This window comes from Dipodomys ordii, unplaced genomic scaffold (genome assembly GCF_000151885.1).
Source record: "Dipodomys ordii isolate 6190 unplaced genomic scaffold, Dord_2.0 Scaffold83, whole genome shotgun sequence".
In the NCBI taxonomy this organism is placed as follows: Eukaryota; Metazoa; Chordata; class Mammalia; order Rodentia; family Heteromyidae; genus Dipodomys; species Dipodomys ordii.
In genome coordinates this window covers 8,601,346-8,625,058 of record NW_012267299.1, presented here as the reverse complement: position 1 = coordinate 8,625,058, position 23,713 = coordinate 8,601,346, and the positions used below count along the sequence as shown (strand labels likewise).

At 36.2% G+C, this 23,713-nt stretch overlaps 1 protein-coding gene across 2 annotated transcripts; it reads left to right on the top strand.

Moving 5' to 3' along the window:
- The first annotated feature begins 1,180 nt into the window (after nt 1-1,180).
- Nucleotides 1,181-6,001, top strand: Gapt (GRB2-binding adaptor protein, transmembrane). 2 transcript variants are annotated; one of them, XM_013025241.1, is made up of 2 exons: nt 1,181-1,266; nt 4,143-6,001. In XM_013025241.1, the coding sequence occupies exon 2, from the start codon at nt 4,545-4,547 to the stop codon at nt 5,016-5,018; it is 474 nt and encodes a 157-aa protein (XP_012880695.1). In that variant the 5' UTR covers nt 1,181-1,266; nt 4,143-4,544; the 3' UTR covers nt 5,019-6,001. The 2 variants fall into 2 exon arrangements, with proteins under 2 accessions (XP_012880695.1, XP_012880694.1); XM_013025240.1 differs by lacking the exon at nt 1,181-1,266 and adding an exon at nt 3,610-3,710.
- Nucleotides 6,002-23,713: the final 17,712 nt, after the last annotated feature.

Here is a 23,713-nt window from a genome sequence, read left to right as displayed (position 1 = left end):
CTTAGCTTTTCTGTTTTATACTACAATGTAAATTTCCATACTGCGCTTAACAAATGGCAGAGAGCCTTGGGATTCCTTACAAGATATCTTGGAAAGATATCTGGAAAGAGTTCAAAGACAAGTCCATACACACAAACATCTGAAAAAAGAGAAACAAGAAAACTATTTCTAGATATAATTGTTTTAAAAATGCAGAGACACCCGGGTGCTGGTGGCTCACGCTTGTAATCCTTGTTTCTTAGGAGGCTGAGATCTGAGCATGGCTGGTGGTTCAAAGCCAGCCCTGGCAGGAAAAGTCCATGACACTTTTACCTCCAATAAACCACAAAAAACCAGAAAACCGGAAGTAGCATTGTAGCTCAAGTGGTAGAGCGCTAGCCTTGAGCTGAAGAGCTGAGGGACAGTGCCCCAGCCCAGATTCAAGCCCCACAACCGACTAAGTAAGTAAGTAAGTAAGTAAGTAAGTAAATAAATAAATAAATAAATAAATAAAATGCAATGACAGTTGGGTGCTGGTGGCTCACATCTGTAAGCCTCGCTACTCAGATGTCTGAGATTTGAGAATTATGGTTTGAAGTCATCGTGAGGAAGAAAACTCCATGAGACTCTTATTTCCAATTAATCACATAAAGCTCAAAGAGGAGCTGTGGCTCAAGTGGTAGAGCTCTAGCCTTGAGCAAAAGAGTTCTGAGATAGAGCCCAGACCCAGAAGTTAAGCCCCATTATTGGCATGCATTTGTGTGTGCACACACACGCAGACACAGACAGACACACACACACACACACACACACTGAGGGAAGAAAATTAAATCTACCTTGTTAAAGAAAAATTGTAGGCAAATCCTTCTTTTATATTGAAAAAGATTATTCTCTTAATCATGTAAACAAAAAAGCCCTATATAGTATGACACTTAAAATCTCTCCTTTTAAAAGAACTTAAATATAAGTAAAACGTTGTTAATTCTAAATTGAGTTCTGAAAATAATACTAAAAATTCTAGTCTTTTAAAATCATTTCTGGATACATTTGAAAAATTACATGTTAAAGATAAAAGGCCAAACTTCCTCATTCACAAATTTCTCTCAACTCTAGAGTGTCTGATAAGAACTTCCTCTTTTAAAACCAGGAAACTTTGCAAGTATAAAATAATATGCAAGGGAGGAGAAGAAGGAAGTAACTGACCAAAGTGAAAAAGAGGAACAGTTCTAAAACAAACCAAATTTGAAGCATCACCAAACGAGCAAGTAAGATTGACACAACCTGAAGGTAAGAATAACATTTTCAGTGTTTGGTAATGAAAATTAATAGGAAACAAATTTATCATTAGCTATTTGATGCCCTATTTCTTATCAAATTATTCTTAGAAAACCTGCCTTAGTTGAGGTAAGGGGAAAGCAATTTACAAGCTGTGGTGTTGATAAAGTGTCTCTAAATGAATTTAAAGCTCCCCAAATCCATGGTTGAGCAAAAAAGCAGAATCTGCCTTCAAATTCCAGTTTTTCATCAATCTGTGATCTATATCAAATGAATAAATGTTCATTAATCTGCTGGAACTGCTTTCTGAAATAAAAAGCTTTCCTCCAAGCTGGACAAAGGGGAACACATTTAGATATGATGCCATACTGGAAGGCTCTAGTTTAAAATACGTATTTCATTATCAGTCTAAATTTATGTTTCACAGGAAAGGGAAAAGGAAAGTGCTCTTCTGCTATAAAAATGACTTTGTCTTCATGTCAGTGAACAATGAGAAATTTTCATGTTAGGAATGTACTTGAATGTCTATTCTTCATAAAGCAATATATTCTTCATAAAGCAATATAGATGGAAAGGGCAATCTGTGGCTGTACTCAGCTGCCTGAACCCCATCCCAACTTCCATCACAAGTCTTGCTTCTTTCTATAAATTTACTAACACTAATCAATATTTGAAATTTACTTTATGAATTTATTTCAAATATTCTGGCAAACAGTTACTTAAGTAATCATTTATGCTGGGTGTGGTGGCTCACATCTATAATCCTCGCTACTCAGGAGACTGCTATCTCAGGATCGTGGTGGAATCCAGCCCAGGCAGGAAAGTTCATGAGACTCTTATCTCCAATTAATTCATAAAAAGCCAGAAGTGGAGCTATAGATCAAGTGGTAGAGCATTATCCTTGAGCAAAAAACCTCAGGGACAACATTCAGGCCCTTAGTTCAAGCCCCAGGACTGGCGCACAGAAATATACACACACAAGTGTGATCATTTGTGCTACAAAAACATCTTAAGATCAGTTCTTATCTTTATTGTAAAGGAAATAGAATCATACTGTGAAAATCATTTGACCACAAATTTTTGTCTTTGAAAGAAGCATTCTATTGGCCCTGATGAAGGATTCTCTACTGTACTTCCCAAAGTCCCCAAAAGATGAAAACTTATCTAGATCTACAGTGTCTATCCCTATATTTTTATCAAAGTTTTATAAAGAAACTGTGTGTCATAAGCCATTTTGGTATATGAAATATCACACTGAGAACTTGCACATTGAGCCTTAGGCAAATTTATAAATATTCACCATTGTTTTTGAGTAATAAATGAGAACAGGGGCACTATTTTGTGTGTCTTCCTTTTGTTATTTGTCTTTAATAAATTACTTTTCTCATGCCTAATGCTAGTGCTTGCAATACAAAGATAAATAATACATGGTTCACAGCCCTCAAAACCGCAGAGCTAACCAATTTGGTACCCATTTACAGGAATTTTTAAAGAGTAACATTTGGGAAACAATTTTACTTGATTGTGACTCAGTCACTTCTTAGAAAAAGTTACTTCACATCTATAATCTCCTCTATTATCATCTGTATAATGGTGATAAAAAATAGCAGCTACTTTTTATGGCATCTGAGGTTGAAAATGAGATAATCTACAAAAGAGTATTTAGAACTTGACTGGACATAAGCTCTTAATTAAATATGGTTGATAAAGACATTCAATGGATAAAGACCAATATCTCACAAGCACTGTTAACAATGTTGGGTGTAACTCTTTCAATGTCTCAGCTGAAAATACCTATCCCTTGAAGCATTAACATAAAACCCTATAACATTACCTTAACTGAGTAAAAGGTATTTTCTGGAGGGTATAAGAAGCTAGGAAATTGGAAGATTTATAAAACTATTTTGATCTCTTTCAAAAATCTCTTCATGCTTTAAAAGTAAACTATAAGCCCTTTAGAAGACACATTTTGACTTTTAAACTATCAGCTTAAATGATCAGATTCTGAATATTTGAGTGAATTTTAAATTTCATCATTTAATAAATATTGATTGAATAATTTTTTATATTCTTTGGTCTTTATGTCTAGGACTATAAAGATGAACTGATAACTGCTTATCATGTAGGAAGGCACAGGACACAGAATTCCATCATTTATTTAGATTATCAGGCTATAATAGAGAATACATTCATTTGGGATTACAGAGGGAAGAGTGATTAGGGCCAAAACTATAATCCTGCCCAATTCAAAGAAGAATGAGTAGATCTTACAGAGGAGTTATTGCACAATAGAAATAATTGTATATGTATTATCTTACCTTATTTGTCTTATTGCAGGCAAAAATATTTCTTTTGTTGTGGTACTGAGTTTGGAACTCAGGACTTCATACTTGCTAGGCAGATGTTCTACCATTGAGCCATATTTCCAGCCTTTCCTTGCACTGATTAGTTTTGAGGTAAGAGTCTAAGAGTCTCACTTCTTACCAAGGCAAGTGCTCAGTCTAGGATCCACCTTTTTACACTTCCTGCTGAGGCTTAGATGATAGGCTCATGCCACTGTGTCAGCTATTGGAGTCTCAGGCTATTTTCTGAACTACAATCTTCTCTATTCTAGCCTCCCAAGTAGCTAGGATTACAGGTATAAACCACTAGTGTTGGCAGAAAATTGTCATCTTTACTATAAAAATCACATTGAAGTGTAAGTGATAAACAACCAGACTTGGGCGAACATGAGTTCTTCCATCTTTGTTCTCTCCCCACAATATCCCACATTGTAAATGACATTATAATAAGGAATGTATTCCATGCTGGTATTTAATGCATAGTTAGATCAGGTTTTTAATTATATTATCTACTAAACATGCAATAAATATATTTTTGATTTATAGAAGATTTCTGGATGACAGATCATTCAACATTCCTTTTCTTGAGTCTTCTACTCTGCTGTTACCTTCTGCTCATTTCTGTTTCATTTTGGGATTCACTAATAAGGAAGGACTTGAAGTGGACTAGAACCCTCTTGATACAGTGCAACTGTGACTTAGCATCTGTACGGTGCACAGCATCATTGACAAAGAAAGCCATCTTTCAAATCTGTTTACTCAACCTCAGCTATATTTGCATAAGAACTTTGCCAAATGATGTTCTTCCAAATATGAAAAAGAGATAGGTAAAGAGTAGCTTCCAACTCATTCTTTAACAACACTGAAGTACAAGGAATTGCATCAGTGTGTGCCTGTGCATTGATTAGTCACACCACCAAATTTCTGAACAACATTGTTAACGCAGAAATGTTAAAAGGCTATGGAAATACTTCAGTGGCCATTCTTCTAGGCATTTCCCTTGTTGTGTTTTTGGTGTTCTGTGGAATTGGTTGTGTTTGGCACTGGAAACACCATAAGGCTACACGATTTACCTTACCGAAGTTTTTACAAAGAAGATCTAGCAGAAGAAAAGCCTATATGAAAAATCTCTACTTGGGTACCCACATTATTGGCTTAAGGTCAAAAACCTCAGTTGAAACCCAAGACCACAAATCTACTGTCAAGGAAACCAAAATGCATAGCAACTATGAAAATATGGAAGCAGGTCTTCCCAAAGCTAAAGAAGAAACTGAGAAGGGACTTTATGAAAACACATGCCCATCCAATGTCACAGAGCCTATCTACAAAAATGAGATGTCTCCCTATTATAATTTCAAGAAGCTTCAGACTTCTCAAGTGCCTCCAGATGAAGACATATACATTCTTCCAGATTCATACTAGCTTCTCCAAATACTGAGATTCGTTCAGGAAAAATATTCTCTGGGACTTTTACTGTACTAATGTCATTATTGGCCAAGTTCCTCTAGTGAGTTCAATGGTCTCACCTCTCTTCACTCCTTGGAATGCTCTCTGAGCAGAATTGTAGGTGAATTCTCTGTTTGGGCTTTAATCTATACTATGTATGTTCATTCTTCCTTCTAATAATGCCTGTTGTGTGTGTCTGTTATTTCTACTTCAACCAGCTTTTTCCGGTTCAGAATTGTTACATTATCTTAGCAGGTCTTATTTAATCAATTGTTCATGAAGCCACCAGATTTTTCTTCAAAAATTATTCCCAATAGCTCCATCACTCCTTTGTGGAAAACTTTAAAAACATTCTTTTGACATAATTCTTACAATTCTATTCAGAATTCATGGTGTGTGTGTTGGGGGTTTACGCGTACTGGAGCTTGAATTCACGGTCTCTCATTCTTACTTAACTGTTTTGATTCAACGCTGGTATTCTACCACTTGAGTCACCCTTCCACTAATTCATGGCTTTTTATGTTTGGTTCTAACTTCCTTACCAGAGACTTCTAATCCCTCACCTCTCAGCTTTCACTAGTATCTTAGGACATGTTCAACTTATCTCCTTTATGGCTCTGCTATCTCTCAAGTCTGTCTCAAATGATAACAAGTCTTCTGAATCATTGTAAATTTGCGTTTACCATTTTATTTCTGATGTCCTATAAGTCCTTCTGCTTATCTAATTGCTCTGCTATTTTAAACATTGTTTAAAACATTGTTTTGAATTTTATTACTTAATGTTAGGCAATCAATAATATCATAAAATTTCAACTTAATATAAAGAGAATGCAATCTATTCATACTTTTAGCCATAAAGACATTATGTGAGGTTGTAAATATATTTTAATTGACAAGAATTACACTTTGTTAAGTACTTTTAGGGAAAATGTAATAAATTTTGTCCATTGTTAATCTAACTAAAGAATATGTTTATTGACTCTCTACTATCAATTTATTATTGTGTTAGGCACATGGGGGCTAGAGAGGATCGCTATAACAGTAAATAAAATAGGGATAGGAGTCAAGTAAGAAAGAAAAGACAATACATAACTATTTAAATGAATACCAAGCTCATTATGAAACTGAGATTCATCTCTAAACACAAGCTTCCATCCACTGCATTGGATTTCTTAACCTGGTACTCTGCAAATTACCTTTATCCATATAGTAAGCTATGGTGATACAGACATGGATAAAAAAGACTGGATTCAAGCTGGGTGCTGGTGACTCATGCTGAGATCTAATGATTGTGGTCTAAAGCCAGCCTAGGCAGAAAGTCCATGAGACTTTTATCTCCAGTTAACCACCAAAGTTATGGCTCAAAGTGGTAGAGTAGAGCCTTGAGTAGAAAAGCTCAGGAACAGAGCCCAGGGCCTGAATTCAAGCCCCACATCCCCACCCCCAAATAAGAGAGAGAGAGAGAAAAGACTGGATTTATGATTGTGTGCCCCTGTGATCCTAGATAGGTAGGAGGCATGGCTAGGTGAAAAGGGATGGGAACGTGGCTTAAGTGGCAAAGCACCTGCCTACCAAACTCTTCCCAGAGTTCAAATCCCAGGAATGCACACAAGAGAGAAAGAGAAGGGGGGGAGATTAGATTAGAAAGCAATATGGAGCAACAGAAACTTGTTCCTTGTTTATGCCTACCAAGAAAAAAATCACGTAATTAACTCCTGAATTGCCAATCCTTTTCAGCTTCTGGTTTCCCAGAACCAGTCTTATTGTCTATTCTGACAGAGATGGTGGCACCTCCCTTAGAATCAGAACACGCTTCCAGGATTTCCTCAAAGCTCCCAAGGTCTCATCAGAAGACAAGTGACATCTCACAGCTCTAGAATCCAGCCTTATAGGACATTGCAATTCTGGTAATTTTCATCCCTAAGGATTAGCATGGGCCCACTGGACTGAGCAGAAACCTGAAAAACAAAAAGAAGACCAACACCACTTGCATATGACATATAAATGGGGAAAGGTAGAAAGAAGGCAATATCTGCAAACAAATGTGATATAATGTAGGCCTTCTGTGATAGGTTAAGAAGTTTGGATTTTATCCTAGTCAATCTGATGCCTATGGTAATAGAACATAATCTTTGAGGCAGAAAAACATCATTTGGGAAACAAAGAATTTCCACATTGCAGTAGAATAGTAGAAGAGAAGATTCTGACTCTGAAGATATTGTACTTGATTTCAAAAAGGATATATCTATGAGTTATAAGATAAGCAGCACCCACCAGAATTTTTTTTATTGTGAAAATACCGTACAGAGGGGTTACAATTACGTGAGCAAGTTAATGAGTACATTTGTTATCAAGCATTGTTGCCTCCTCCTTTTTTCCCCTTACCATCCCTGCCCGACCTTCCTCCCCCACCCCTGCCAAAGGCCAAAGTTGTAAAGTTCGCTTTTTGACATAACTTCTTGTACATCTCATTGTTGCAATGGGTCCACCTGTATCCCTATTTAAACAATTTGTTTTTTTCCCTTCCCTTCCCCAAATTATACCAACATCAAATATAGTGAAAACAGGTTTGTATGTCCCTCCCCCAGGGTATAACCCCTGTTTTCACCAGCATTTTTATTAAGACCTCCACAGCTTTCTATCTATATTCAGCTCTTGAGTTTTATACTCCAACTTTCTCCCTATAGAGAGAAGAATTAAGTAAAAGAGATAGGCTCATACAAAAATGCAGTAGATAGTAAATTGTCAAGTGCAATCAAGTCTGATGAAGGTGAGGCTGCAACTATTGACCTATGCTGTTGTCATGGAAACTAGAGCTTCAGTCCTAGAGTGGATTCTCTTATATAGGACCCATTGGCTTTAGTGAATAGTTAAGACTGAAAATTATGGAAGTTGCCACATCTATTCTAAATTCTTGTTAGTGACAGAGACAATGTTTACATGGGCCTCAGGTGAACTCTCCTGAAGGCCAGGGGCCTGTCAAAGGCATAAGATTGAAGCCCAGCAAAGGGTAAAAAGTTTAGCAGTTGTCTCAGGCAAATTCTCCAGCTCCACTGTATGTTTGACATATCACTTGTCAATGACAGCTAGAATTGAAACAAATTAAATGAGTTTCACCTATGAACATGATTTTTAATATACTGCAATGGTAACTAACAAAAACAAAACATATTTTTGGCTCTCCTCATGGAGCATTCCCCAAAACTTCAGACCACTTTAAGTAGCTGGCACTGGTACCAAGCAATATACACTTTATAAGATTCGTGGTTCTTAGTTCACTCACAAGCCTGTTTCTTAGATCTGTTATATTTTCCCATTTACAGGTGAGATGACAGAAATTTAGAGAAGTTAAAATTTTAGAGAAAAAAAAACCTGGAGGGAGTGTTTGAAACGAGTTTTCCTGATGAGAGTGATTTACTCAGGATAGGATATTTTTAGAGCATTATTAGCAAATAAGAAGCACTCAGCAACATGAAACTTCAATTGTAGAAAATAAGTTGGATATCATTGAGACAGACCCTTTCACTTTGAATATGAGAATACAGAGCTGCAGGATGCAAATGTGCCTTTACTGAGGTTTCACAGAGAATTAGCAATTAATTGGGACTAGAATCTAGAGCTCCTAGCTCCCAGGTAATTTTCAACATATTCTTGCTCTATTTCTATTGTCTGTATAAAGGCCAATACTTTTGGATTTTGTTTGCTTGTGTTTTGTTTTCAACCCTAGTTTTCTTTATTTTAAATAAGTTTTTATTATGAAAATACTGTACAGACGGGTTACAGTTACATGAGCAAGGTAATGAGTACATTTCTTATCCAGCATCGTTGCCTCCTCCTTTGTTTTCATCCTACCATCCTTTCTCTCCAATCTCCACAACTACATTCTCCCCCACCCCCGCCCCCTGCCTAAATTGTACAGTTTGTTTTTGACATAGCGTCTTGTACATCTCATTGTTGCAATGGGTCAACCTGTATCCCTATTTAAATAATTTGTTTTTTCCCTTCTGCTCCCTAAATTATACCAACATCAAATACAGTGAAAACAGGGGTTATACTGTGGGGGAGGGACATACAAAGCAACAAAAAATCACATGGTACCTTATAAATACGTTAGAAACAATAGCAAGAAAGAAAAAAAACACTTGTGTCCTTATCTTGGGGTTCATTTCGCTTAATATCACCTTATTTGACCTTTTCTGCTTGTCTCAGATATAGTTTTCTTTATAACATCATTTGAGTCTCCTTTCTTAGGTCTTTTAGTTTTCTAGTTTAGCTGAACATTCTATTTTCTGCATGTACAAATGAAGCTGATTTTTCCAAATGTTAAGTATAGATAGTCCTAAGAGAGCTGAGTTACAGATTTCTTAATGCATGTGGATCTTGGGTGGCTGGAGTTCAGTAATGAAGACAATCAATCATGAGTGGAGTGTTATACAGTATGTCCTTTTCTGGCCATTGTTTCTTAAAGCATACTCTTTTGTCATCTTGTCTCATCTGGCAGAATTTGTCTACACTATCTATACTTTCAACTCAATTATCTGATCAGAGAACAACATAACCAACAGTATAGGAGTTATTCGAAGTGAGGGGAGATGGAGCGAGAGGATATATGTCTTTAATAATAGCACTACAATAAGAAAGTTGAAGACTTACTTGAATGAGCACTCATTGACAAAGTAATTATCCTCTCTGGGAAGGAACAGGAATGGCCTGGAAGCCATCTTTGTTTTTTGTTTGTTTTTATATATTTTCCCCATATCCAGGCAAGATATATACAACTCTATTTAAAATCAAAAGACATATAGTTTAAAAAACTACTAGGACTAAGGAAGTGCATAGGGTGAAAAAAAAATCTTAGAAAGAAGAGGAATGAAGAGAAGCACAAATGAAGTAGGTCTCAATAGAAAAGGTGTAATCAAAAGACAGAAAGTCCTGTGAAAGATGTACAAGGGCTAGGCACCGGACACAGATGTGCATTAGGCCTGCTGTCAGGTAGGGCTGACGAGTCTTGTACATTCAGCAAGCATTACAGCTGTTCTAGTGATAATGAAACAAACCTGCACCTGAGCTCTGTGCCAACAATTGCTTGTTTCTTATGTTTCTCATGCTTTTGAAAGTATGAAGAATGGGCAAAATGAATTTAATTTTATCTCTTACTAAGATATATTATCCTAAGTATATTCAAGAATATGTATGTCCAAAAGATAAGTAATACAAGAACACAGAGGGGAAGTGAAATTTAGTTTGCTTAAAATTGATTTCCATTTCCTCTTTTAATTAGCTACTTTACTTACCATAGAAAAATCATCTTCTTCCATGCATGTTGAAAAATATAGCTACAAAGTTTAATTTAGGATGAATCTTCTTAGTAACACTTGCTGGGGAGAACTATAAAATGAATCAAAACCACATACCTTCAGTGTGAACTCCAAGATCTTACTCTTTTTTTTCTTTGCTATTTTTAAAATTACTTAACAAATCACCTTTATTAGAAAAAAATTGGAGAGCTGATAAGGGTTCTAGAGACCCTCACATATTACATGTCTTTTCTTCTTTCCCTTCCCCTAGATCCTTTCCTCTCCTCACTGCACCCTTCCCCTTTTTCTAGTACTGGAAAGAGAACCCAGAGCCTCATACTTGTTGGGCAAGTGCTCTGTCATTTGAGCAAGGCCCCTACTCCATTAAAAAATGTGTTTGTGAGGTAACATGCCCCTAATTTTACCAGGGCTGGCCCTGAACTTTTGAGATCTTACATCTGTTTCCTTTTTAAAATCCAGATCAAATACTATGCCATTTACGAAGCTATCTTCAATACAAGCAGTCTGAATGTATTTTACCCACTTGTGGATTTCTTTCCTTTGTCTTTCAGGCCATCCATGTGTCTAACTGTCCACTCAATCACTGTTAATATTCATTAATAGCTATTAGCTGCTGGAAGTTGTGACAGATTGAGGAACCCATAAGTCAAAACATTAAAAACATCTACTCTAGCTGATATGTCAAAATAAATAAATGAATGCATAATTAGGAGCCTAACTAAATGCTGTGAAGCAAAGAAACATGGTGGTACAAAAGCTCACAATAGAAGAACTCACAGTCAGGGCAGGCCACTTAAACTAGATTATTAATGTACTAAGTATACAATCAGAGCTTACCTAGAGAGAAAAACAAGAATTAGTGGTTGTCTTACAACCAAAGAGACCCATTATTATAGGACCTGATCATTTGTTCTGGCTTGTTTGTTCAAAGAAAAGGAAAATATCAAATTACTTAAAGCAATTGAGCTGTTACTAAAAATAATGAAATAATGCACCAGCAACATACACAAGACAAAATGTCGGAAATGAACTGTACAACTGGTGGGGGCTAGGGGGGAGGGAAAGTAGGAGAAAAATGAGGGAAGGGGTAACAAGTTTGACAAGAAATGTACTTATTACCTTATGTGATTTTAACCCCTCTATACGTCACCTTGACACTATAAAAATAATAAGAAAGGAACATAAAAATTGTGGTTCTGTGAATTTCACAAAGACTAGTTTTCTACACTTGTCTAACACAAATAAACATGTAAAAGCGATATAATGGAAAACTAAATGATAAAACATTCAGTACCTATATTTAAATCAAACTTCTGATACTATATGGAGTCTAGACAGTTGTTCATTCTTTCTGAATTGGCAAATTCACTACAGAGATATAGAAATAATAAAAATCCTGCAAAGTTGCTGTAAAATTGAGTGAAAATTACTCAATAGCTTTCTGTATTTCAATTAATTTTCAATTAACTTCTGTATTTCTTTTCTCAATTGCATTCCTTGTCTATCATTGCTGGATTTTTCCACTACTATTCCACATTTCATGATCTTATTCTTTACAGACCTTCTATTTTCAAACATTTTATTAAATAAAATAAGCTTCATTAATTTTAAAATAGTTACTTTTGATATTTTCTATAGTCCTGCACTTAAAACTGAAGTTCACAAATTCTGATTACACTGTTCTCATAAACATTAAGATAAGAGAGAGAGAGGGGGCAGGAAATGGCCTCTATGGCTCATGCCAGTAATACTAGTTATTTGGAATTCTGAGATCTGAGGATTATGGCTTGATGCCAGCCCAGACAGAAAAGTCCATGAGAGTCTTACCTCCAGTTAACTGGAAGTGGAGGTTTGGCTCAAGTGATGAAGCAGCAGCCTCATGCAAAAATGCCAAGTTCAAGCCCTAGTACCAAATACACGTGCATCATATCCCTAAAACAACAACAAAAATAATTCCCAACACTGTTTTCATGCTTTTAAAATCCAAACTAATACTCATGTTAAAAGTTCCTTTAATGACGGTTTTGCCCACATTCCTTTCCAAGAAAATTAGGAGCAAGGATACTGAGGTCAAAGAGATTGGGCTGGGGTATGTGCCCTTCCAACAGGTGAGAAGCCCTCAATTTACTGCTAAGCATTAAGCCATTAAGCTAAATTCTTAGTCGCAAGATTTTTTTCCCCTAAGATTTCTATGGTTCTACTGTTAGGCTCTTGGGTCTGATTTGATTATAAGTGAGTTCTCATTTTCTAAAAGTTGTAGTATATTGTTTAATGAGATATAATACAAAGGGTATTAAGATATATACCAAAGTTCAACCTACATTTCTACTCAAAAGTCATTAGCATTTTGTGAACACTGCTCAATTGCATTGTGGATGCTACTTTCCATAAGCGATTCTCCATGGAGTATTACTACATTCCACAAGGCATTTTCACTATGGATGCAGAAATAATATCCTCAGTTGGGTCAGGGTGGGATGGCACGAGGGGACCTCTTTTTAATTAGTAAGAGTTTTAACAAGCGCTGGTGTTTCCTAATAACCTTTCCTGTGTGCCAAAGTCTGACAATCCCGCCATTTCAGAGGTTCGAGGGAGTGTTGATGTTTGCTGAACACTAAATGCAGGAGACTCCGGAAGGAGAGGAGAGAAGCTGATAAAAGACACGGAAATGTACGTTTTTCCTTAGTATTTTACAGGAAATAAGTATGTTAGACACATTAAGTAGAACGAATTTTAATAAAGGAATTGGTCACAAAGGTTTTATTAAAGGACTCTGAAACAAGAGCTCAGTAGCTTCAGCAATCTGTTTTCTTTTTATTAGTAGGATATATTAATTGTATAGAGCAATAGATTTCATTATGCCATTTCCATCCATTCCTATAAGGTTCTGTTATTATATTCACCTCCTTTTCCTTTCCATATTCCCAACACTCTCCCTTTTCCTTTCACATCATTTCCCCCTCTAAATTCCATTCCCTTTTTATAGAGCCAGGGGAGCTCAACTGAGTGGAACTGCCTAGAGCTCACAGTGACCACAAGCCCAAGACCACACTAGCGGAATAAAGTTGTGTGAGCAAGATCCCAGCTGGTTGTTCCTGTGCAGCAGGAGGCACCAACACAACACAGAATGAACTATTTTTTTCCTTCACTTCTCTTTCTAATTCAACAAAACACCAACTGGCAAGGGAGTTTGAGAAATCATTTGAAGGCTCCCATCCCTGCCAGTAAAGAGGAGAGTAAAGAAAACTGGCTGTGGACTTGAGAGATAAGGGCCACTATCTCTAGATCACGTGTCCTGTCTTCAACATTCTCTTGTGATTCCCTCCTTTTTCTCCTCTTTTTTCTCTTTCTCTCCTCTGGTCTTCATCAACAAAAACAACATGAAGGCTACTTGCATATTTGTCTTACTTACCATCAATACCCACTATATGTACTCAGGGACTTGGCTAGCTTTTTACTGTCTTAAGGGAGAGAAGAACAGCCATGACTATCTATTTTGTTTAATGTTAAGTTAAAGACAAATATACTTAATAAATGTACTTTTGAAAATAAGGTGGCTAAGATATTCAAATATAGCCAGGCATAATGGTGTGTGCCTTTAAGGTGGCTACTCAGAAAGTAGTGGTTCAAGGCTGGCCCTGGGAAAGTAAGCTCAAGATTGGGGTGCAGAGTGAGTGCTAGAGTTCTTGCCTAATAAGGTCCAGAGTCCAATTTTGAGTGTTACCAAAAAAATGAATGAATAACTGTGTCAAATAAAAAGTGTGTCAAATAAAAAGGTTTTTTGTTTTTAAACTGAAAATATAAACTTACTGTAATCAATTCTTTAAGTACAACAATCACCCTAAAACAAAATTTACACACACAATTGGTGCACATTTATTATCTTACTCTTAATTCTCTTATAGTGCTTGGATATTATTTGTTCAATTTTTTTGTTACACTGTTGACATTTATATCCTTATAGAGGTCTCACTACACAATTTTGATACATGTTAAAAGCTTTTACAATATTTTTAATAACTTTTGGAGTGGTTGAAATACTTTTACTAAATTAAATGAAAATTACAACTTTCTCAGACCAGCCAAGGATTTTTATTACTAACAGAAAATGTGACTACTTTCCCCTTAAGGATCCATTTTATTTGATATTTCACTACTTCTTTTACAGTTTTCACTTCTTGTGTGACTATTATTATTGCATCTTCCCCCAGACACAATATAAAAGATCAAAGCATCCAAATAGGCAAATGAACACTGTTTTCAAAAGAAGAAATGGCTAAGAAATACCTAAAGAAATAGTCATTATCCCTCCTTACCCATAAAGAGATATCAATCAGAACATCTTTGAGGTTTCATCTCATCCTAGACAGAATAATTATCATTAAGAAGACAAAAAACAACAAATATTCTCAAGGTTAGGAATAGGATGAAGTACCTCTACACTGTTGTTGAGAATGTAAATTAGTGTATTCAGTATGAAAATAAGCTGGAGATTCTTTTTAAAAAACTATAACTAGAGCTACTACATGATTCTATTATGCCATTCCTGGACTTATATCCAAAGGAATGCTTATATCCTGGCATTTATGACACATTGACCTAGTCTTTTAGCATTATTAAAATTTGATGTATTCTTTGTAAGAATTTTATTATCAAAGGGGCTTTGCCTCCTAAGATATGAGGAATTAAGGATACACATACATAACACTGATGAAAATAAACCAAATGATCACAACAGGATCATGAAAGGCATTATGCAGGTTCATTATTCTTTCACCATTGCCCTCTTCTGCACAACCATTTCAGGTCCGGATCTTTCTTTACCCTTTCTTTGGGGTGAGGGGGAACAGTATGCCAATAAAAAATTGAGTTCTTGGATTTCCCAAGAGTGTTGTTTCTTCTGGTGGGTATTATGGCACATGCCTATGATCTCAGTACTCTGGAGAATGAAACAGGAGAATCATAAGATCAAGAAAGCCTGAGCTGGGGCTGGGAAGATGGCTCAGTGGTTAAAGCGCTTGCCTTGCATGCCTGAGGCCCTGGGTTCTATTCCTCAGCACCACATAAGCAAAAACAAAAAAGCCGAAAGTGGCGCTGTGGCTCAAGTGGTAGAGCGCTAGCCTTGAGCTGAAGAGCTGAGGGACAGCGCCCAGGCCCAGAGTTCAGGCTCCACGACCGGACCAAAAAAAAAAAAAAAAAAGAAAGCCTGAGCTACATATTAAGTTCCAGACCAGTCTGGGATACAGAAGATATCCTGTCTTAAATTTCTACCCCTATCTCTAATAAATACCCCAAATAAAACTCATCTCTACCGATAACATGTTTCTTCTGCATTTAAGTTATTTCCATTAGTGGTCTGTATATGTATGTTTGTATACATATGTATGCAGGCACATATGTTTCTTTTTAAGTCATGAGTTCATACTGATTTTTTAATGTGAATATATAGACACAATAAGGCTACTGTTATACCCCAACCCTGAGAGATAGTATAATTCTCCAATGGCTAGGTAATTATAAGAGAAGAAAAGTCTTATGCTATGGTAATGTTCAGTATTTACACTATCCCAGCTAAGTGATTATGCCTAATTTTAATCCTGCAAGCAATTTGATTTTGGAAGCTGATTACTTCCTGTACATATATTTTATCAGCATCTTAATCCCATTCTCAAGATACTCATGGGACCCCTGGTGGCAGCTCCAGGACTCAATGCTCAGAAGAGCCCTGTATTTTGTTAAGGCTCTGCTGTTACTATTTTAAAATTCCTGTTTCATTTTGAAGAGACTGAGGTTTCATTGAGCATTGTCCTTTACACAGTTGCTTGTAATGCATGGACTGTTAAATTCAAATTTAAGGTCCAGGGAAGATGTATTGATCTTCCATTAATGTTTCTAAATTGGGATCTGGACCAGAGGCCCCACACAGTCAAGGGTGATAGTGATCTATTTTATCCTGGATATGTTGATCTAGATTGCATTGCACAACCATCATTGCACAACCCCCAAACTTAGTGGCTTTAAACAAGACAGACCTGAGTGCTGTGACTTGGGTCTATCATGGGGAGCTAAAGTCATATAAGGATAGGACATAGGCTAGAAAATACATTTCAAAGTTGTTCCCCTTACCTGGTTGTGAGCAGGAAGTCTGTGCCAGGCTTTGGCCAGACTCTAAATTCCACATTACCTCAGCTTCTCTCTAGGGCTGTGGCAACAACTTGGTGACTTAGTGCCAGATGTGCTCAGAGTAAGAGATTCAGTAAAGAGAAAGGCAGCAAGGAGGAAGCTCCACCACCAGGTTAGGTTGCTGTGTGTTTGCTCTGTATTACCAAACTGTCGAACCTTTAAGAAGCGGGAGCTAGAGAGAGGCAGTTAGGTCATTGGAGTCTCTTATCTTTGAATTAGTGTAGTTCTTGTGGATTCTAGTTAGAGATCAGGTTGTTATTAAACCAACAATACTGGCCTATCCCAGGTCTCTGACTTCCTGGTTATCAGTGTGCCTTTTCCCTTGAGTCCTCCTCTCACCCACCATGATGCCATCATCTGTATTATGACAACATTAGCCATGCTAATGTTGCCCTCATGCTCCTGAACCTACAAAACTATAAGCTAAATAAACCTTTTTTTCTTTATAAAAGAAAAAAAAAGAATTTATGGTCCAGGCTCCTTTCTTCCTATTCATCCCAACTAAAGGGAAAATTCTTATTGTTTATCCTTCCAAAACATAACAAAATTATACAAAACCCTAGAGATTCACAATTTTTCACTAGTGATTCTAATTCTATACAAAAATATCTCTTCATAAAATGAGGGAAATCAGCCTACAGTGAATATTCTAAGCATCTGACAAGTTGTTAAAAGTTCCCAAGTCACATAAACCACAGATTCTTGAGCTCTTCCACAGACAAAATCTAAACCTCTTGAGCCAGAACAAAGACATCTATATTTCTTTTAAAAATCTCAAGGTTGGGAATTCTATGCCTCCATCAGAAAGAATGACATTGCCCCATTTGTTAGGAAATGGAAAGACTTGGAAAAAATTATATTAAGTGAAGTAAGCCAGGCCCAAAGAAACATAGGTCCCATGGTTTCCCTTATTTGCAGTAACTAGTGTATGTCTAGGACAAGCAGAAAAGCTCAAAAGCTATGTACATATGACAATATACAATGATGTTAAGCGAAATGAACCCCAAGAAAGGGACACATCTGTTTTTTGTCTTTCTTGCTATTGTGTTTAACATATTTAAATGTACTATGTGATTTTTTTGTTTCTTTTGGATGTTCTTCCCCCACAGTATAGCCCCTGTTTTCACTGTAGTTGATGTCGGTGCCCCCCATCTTGTATACACATTTTTCTAATTTGGGGAGGGGAAGAGAAATGCTGAAATAAGGATACAGGTTGACCCATTGTAACAATAAGATGTACAAGACACTACGTTGAAAACCAACTTTACAACTTCGGGAGGAGGAGAGAGGACTTGGGGAGGTGGGAAGGGAAAGGATGGTAAGGGAGAAACAAAGGAGGTGTAACAATGCTCAATAGGAAATGTACTCATTACCTTACTCATGTAACTGTAATCCCTCTGTACAGTATCTTTACAATAAAAAACATATATAAAAAATCTAGAGGTTGGTTTATTAGTTCTTAACTCGTGGAGGTTGTGAAGGAAGATACTTCATTAGGTTGTTGGTATTTATGATGTGAGGGATTTGGTTGTAAAATTTGGTTTCTATTAGGTATTAATTAGAAGGAGTTTCTACGTTCTCATCCACTGTAGAGATGAGATCCCCTAGTTCTTAAATCATTCTCAACTAACACTTCAAGAAAAACACTTGAGGGCTGGGAAGTTGGCTCAGTGGTAGAGTGATTGCTTTGCATGTATCAGGCCCTGGGTTCAATTCCTCAGCATCACATAAGGAGAAAAATGCTGAAAGTGACACTGTGGCTCAAGTGGAAGATCACTAGCCTTGAGCTGAAGAGCTGAGGGACAGCACCCTGGCCCAGAGTTCAGTCCCATGACAGACAAAAAAAGAAAAAGAAAAAAGAAAAACACTGGAAGGATAGGCTTTTTACAATTTTTAGTTGTATTGTCTATGCCCCTGCTCACTTGTGTTCTGTTTCCAATGATTACTATGTATATGGGATCAATTCATTACAACTTATGCCCTTTTCTATTCATTGAATCTGATCTTAATTACAACTGTTGCTTTTTTCCGCTTGGCTGTGGCATTTTTGTGGAAGGAAAAAAAAACCAGCAGACAATTGTAAAGCAGAAGCAGAAGTGGCCCATCTTTAGGACACCTGCAAAGTTCTTAATGCTCCTCTTATAATTATTCTGCATTCTCGCCACTTAGGAGTGGATCTCTTCCTCCTGTGCACTTTCATTTAGCTACAGAATCTACAGTGTAAAGGCTTTTCAAGAAACCAGAATCTCAAGGAACAAAGAAAGAGAATTCTGACTCTGTATTAAACAAAAGGGCAAAATCAAAACTAATAACCAATATATAGCAGTAATATATTTTACTTATTTATTAGTATTAATAATCACAAAAATATTATATTTTAAAATAATGTGCAGGCTACCTTTTCTATACTGAGGGAGAAATCCTATGAATACATGACAGTGTGTGAGAAAGTATATGAATAATCATAGAGATCACACTGACATTCACACATCCTTTAAAAAAATTTAAATAAATGAAATATGAAGAGTAATAATTTCAGTATTCTAATTATAAAATATAGATATCATCAAACTTAAGAATGTCAAGAGCCCATTAAGTTCTTACATCAGGCTTATTAGGACCAATTGCTGTCAGGTTCATATCCGCTCAACTATAAAACTTAAAACAGTAAGATTATAACTGATCTAGTAAAAACTACCACAACCTTCTACATGGCAGTGGGTAATTTCAAAGAAACTTGTATAATAGCTAATATTTTAAAATATGGTAATGGGTAGATTAAACAGACCAGACAATAAATGAGAGGCAGACAAAGTACAGAGAAAACGACGCAGTGAGAGAAAGGAAGATGACTTCCATTAACATGGAGTCTCACAGACCTTTATGTCAGAACTGGCTTGAAACTGTCAGCCTTTCAGTCTCAGCTTCCCATGAAATGTGAGATAATAGGCACACTCCATTCAATTTCACCCAGCCATGCATTGGGAAGGCATCGTGTGTGTGTTCTTGCCTGCCAGAGTTGCCCTTGAACCATGATTCTACCATTTTCAGCCCTTCAAGAAGACAGGATTACAGGTATGAGTCACTTGTGTCCACCTTCAATTTAGGCTTTTAACTTTACAAACTCATGACTTAATAGGTAAAGTAAGTAACACCAGCAGATTAAACACATATTTTTTAAAAGAACAAATGTTATAAATTACTAATTTTTTTTCAGATTACCTTTATTTGACATCTATGTAAACTTAGACAAAATTCATATTTTAAAAATTCTTATTGGTAGTTTTAGGTTACCTTATTTACATGAATATATGACAAAATGAGCTGACATATTAAGTGTTCATGGGTTTTTAATCTATCACAGCTCAGTTGATTTCCTTTTATACTTCAGACACCAAGAGAGAGATCCTAGTAGTAGAGATCCTCAGGAGGAAACTTTTAACCAGGAACTTTCAAATATTCACCTGGTGAAAATTCACCATTAATATTTTCTGAGAATGATGCTATTAAGTCATCTTGTAAGCACTCCTTTGCTTTTTGCTTTCTTCATCCTGCCTGCAACTGGAAATGTTTTCCGTGTTCCATTGTGAACTTTGGGATGCATTCTTGAAATTCTTTTTAATTTCTTTGAAGTGAAACCATGACACCACTTCCTTCTGAAACTTGTTTGTGGTTCCTCCAAACACTTTCTTTTTCCTCAAAAAAAAAGTATTTTCCACTTTTTGCAGCCCAGGTTTTGTGCCCCTCTTCCACTTCTCATCTGTGGAGTCTGTTTTTGCTAACTGTATTCCAATTAACATCTATTTTTTTTCTCATTGAAAAAGTTACCCTCACTAGCCTCAAGTATATTTAGAAAAAGTGTAAAGAATACTTCATAAACACCATTACACATTTAAATAATATGTTTATACCACATTTTTTTGGCTGACATGATAGATATCTCACCTGGACTAATACCCATGATCATTCCTCTACTTTGGTCCCATGTTTAGATGTTGTTTTTTGCTCTCTACTGCCATTGTAATACTAAATAGTACACCTTAACTCTTTTAATTTATCACCTATAAATAGTATCTCAACATATTTGAGTGTCTCCATGATTACTTTCACCTAAAGCCACTTATAAACACAGATAAAATTTTTCTAAAAAAGTACTTTATCATCATATAAAGATGATATACTGAGGGGTTACAGTTACATGAGTCAGATAAAGAGAGTATTTCTACTCAAACAATGTCACCCTTTCCTTCAATCTCTCCCAGTCCCGCCTTTCTATGTCCACCCACGAGTTGCATAGTTCACTTTCATCAATGTTCAGTGAGCCCCACTGCTGCATTTTGTCAGATAGCATATTTGAGTCAGTTAGGAAAAGATATTGCTTCCAGATAGACCTCAGTCCATGTGGGTGTGTCCGAGTGCTCCTTTGTACAAAGAACAATATAACTACTTTCTTCAGGTGTTAGTATTCAACTTTCATTGTACCACAAACTGGGCTCTTCTATGTGGTCCAAATGTACAGTCATAAAGTATGTCCTGGTAGGAGCTCTTTTTCCCCCCTCCTTCCATTTCCATAATTATTAATTGTATTTTACATTTAAATCCTATATTCTATTTGGTACCACAATCATCTGTTCTCTGTACCTAGGCTGAATATTAATGTAAAGGATATATAATATCACACTGATTATATTATTAATATCCACCAGATGAAATAGTTAGAACTATATTTCTTTTCTACTGTGTAGCTTTTGGTTCTCTTGAAATTGCCCATTTTTCATTTTCCTTCATGTCCTGTTCTCTCTCTTGTTCCTCATTTGAGGCCTCCAACCTTTGCTTCAGGCTAGACTAATTGATCTTGGCATCTGTTGTATGTGGGAGTTCTTCGGATTGCAAATTGTTTTTTTGGATTGAAGCCATTGTTTCCTGGATCCTGTATCTTTCTGTTTTAATTTGCTGTCTGTTTAGCTAGGTTTGAGCAGAGTATCAAGTAACTACTTACTGGAAGAAGTAAAATCTCATTTCTGACACATCTAAATTGTCTCCTCTTTGCCTTCAAACTTCACTGATAGTTAACTGATAACAAAATTCTAGATTAAATGTCCTTCCTTAAAAATTTCTAAGTCTTGGCCATACAGTTCTTTAGCACCATGACCGCAGATGAGATGGTATCTAGTACCAAGTATCATTTTATCTGGTTTTCCCTGCTTTTCCCCATCATCATGAATCTAACATCAATATAAAATTTTCTTTTTTGTGCTAAGTTTTTCACAGTGGAAAATCTAAGGATAGAGCTTAAAACATTCTCATGGCATTCTAATAAACCTTCTCCAGATAAAATTTTTTGTCCTACTTCAGCTTGGAAACTTCCTTTAAAATTTTCTTCATTTCTATTTAGTTTCTAAATCTATTAAGTTATTAAATTGCACAGTGGCAGAGTTTATTCTCTCTTTCCTTTTGTGTTTTTACCCTCATATTTTAGAGGAGGAACCAAGTGGCATGGATGAAAGTCTTACCTTCATACTCACCTGTGTGACCCACTGGATTTTCTTAACCGTTTGGTTTATATTTCCTCAATTTCAAAATCAGTATACAGTAGTGTTTACAAAGAAGAATGTTCTGAGGACTAAATGAGAATAATTTTCTTACAATGTAAACACACAATAACATTACTGGCAATTAAAGCAGAGCAATTCACTAACTGTAGAGCTAAACTGAGTTTGTTGTTGTTTGTTTGAAAACAGGTCTTGCTATGTAGTCTGCACTGGCCTAGAACTATGTAGCCCAGGTTGCCCTTAAGTTAACAGTCCTTTCTCTTCTGCTTCCTGAGTTTTGAAATTACGGGAATGGGTCACTATACACAGATGCTTAAGTAGGTTTAATTGTGGTTCCTTAACTAAGACTTTGAGCAAATAGCTGAATTGCACTATTCTATGGCTACATACTTATTTTTTATTTATACAATGACCTTGCTGTGTCAATAAAATGCTTAGAATAATTTCAAGCTATTCAAAACTTTTGAGTTATTTGGAAAAGTTTTTTGTTTGATCTTTAATACTTAATAATGACTTTTATATTTTCCAATTATAAGTTTACTTTCATGTTCATTTTTAAATGCATCATACTCGGACTTTGTGGCTATCTTCTCAAAATTTCTCCATAGGCACTAATTTTACACCTTTTTCAATATATTTTATATCTTTATGAGAGATTTTTTTTGCCAGTCCTGGGTCTTAAACTCAGGAACTGGGTGCTATCCCTGAGCTTCTTTGGCTCAAGGGTAGCTTTACCACTTGAGCCACAATGCCACTTCTGGCTTTTTCTGAATAGTTTCTTGGAGATAAGAGTTTCACAAACTTTCTTGCCTGGGCTGGCTTCAATCCTGATTCTCATATCTCACCCCAAGAGTAAGTAGGATTACAAGTGTGAGCCACTGGTACCTGGCATGAGTAATTCTTAAAATTTGTTTATTGTCCTTTTTTAAATAATAGTACTGGGATCTGAACCTCATTGTCTACTTTTTAATACAATTTAGAAGCCTATTTTAAAAGGTCTGATAAGTTTTGCTTGGTCATTTTGCATTTCAAAATAGGGTTATATAAAGTTTGATTTGAACTTTGTGAACAAGAGTAGTATATATTAATTGTCACTATTGCTTAAGAGAGTATGAATAAAAAGCTGGTATGTTGAGTAATCTTCATAAAACACTATTCACACTGGCTGCTCTAGCTCCCTTAGCTTTTGTTAATTTTCTTTAAGAAAGAACCCTCATAGCTTCCTTCTGGAATAAATGCCTATCATTTGGCTGTCAGGATTGATGGACTGGAGAAAACAGCCATTCTGTACTCAGACCTCCCATTAATTCCCACTTTTCACTGTCTGTAGTGGGTGGTGAGGCTGAAGCCTTGCCAGGCCCTATTAGGGGACAGATGGTTTATTCCTTTGTAGCAATACACACAGGCTGAATTATAAGCTGCAACCTCCTCCCTCTCTGCCTCTAGACTCAACATCACACTTACTCTCTACCTTCTGGAAACTTCTCAAAATCTCTCCTCAGTTAACAGTCTCTCTCACATTTTAGTTTTATGAGTAGATCTCTCTCTCTCTCTCTCTCTCTCCATATATATATATATATATATATATATATATGTAGAGATTTAATTGGTCCTTAGG

Coding starts and splice junctions, on each gene's coding strand:
- Gapt (XM_013025241.1), top strand. CDS start 4,545: ATGTTAAAAGGCTATGGAAATACTTCAGTGGCCATTCTTCTAGGCATT.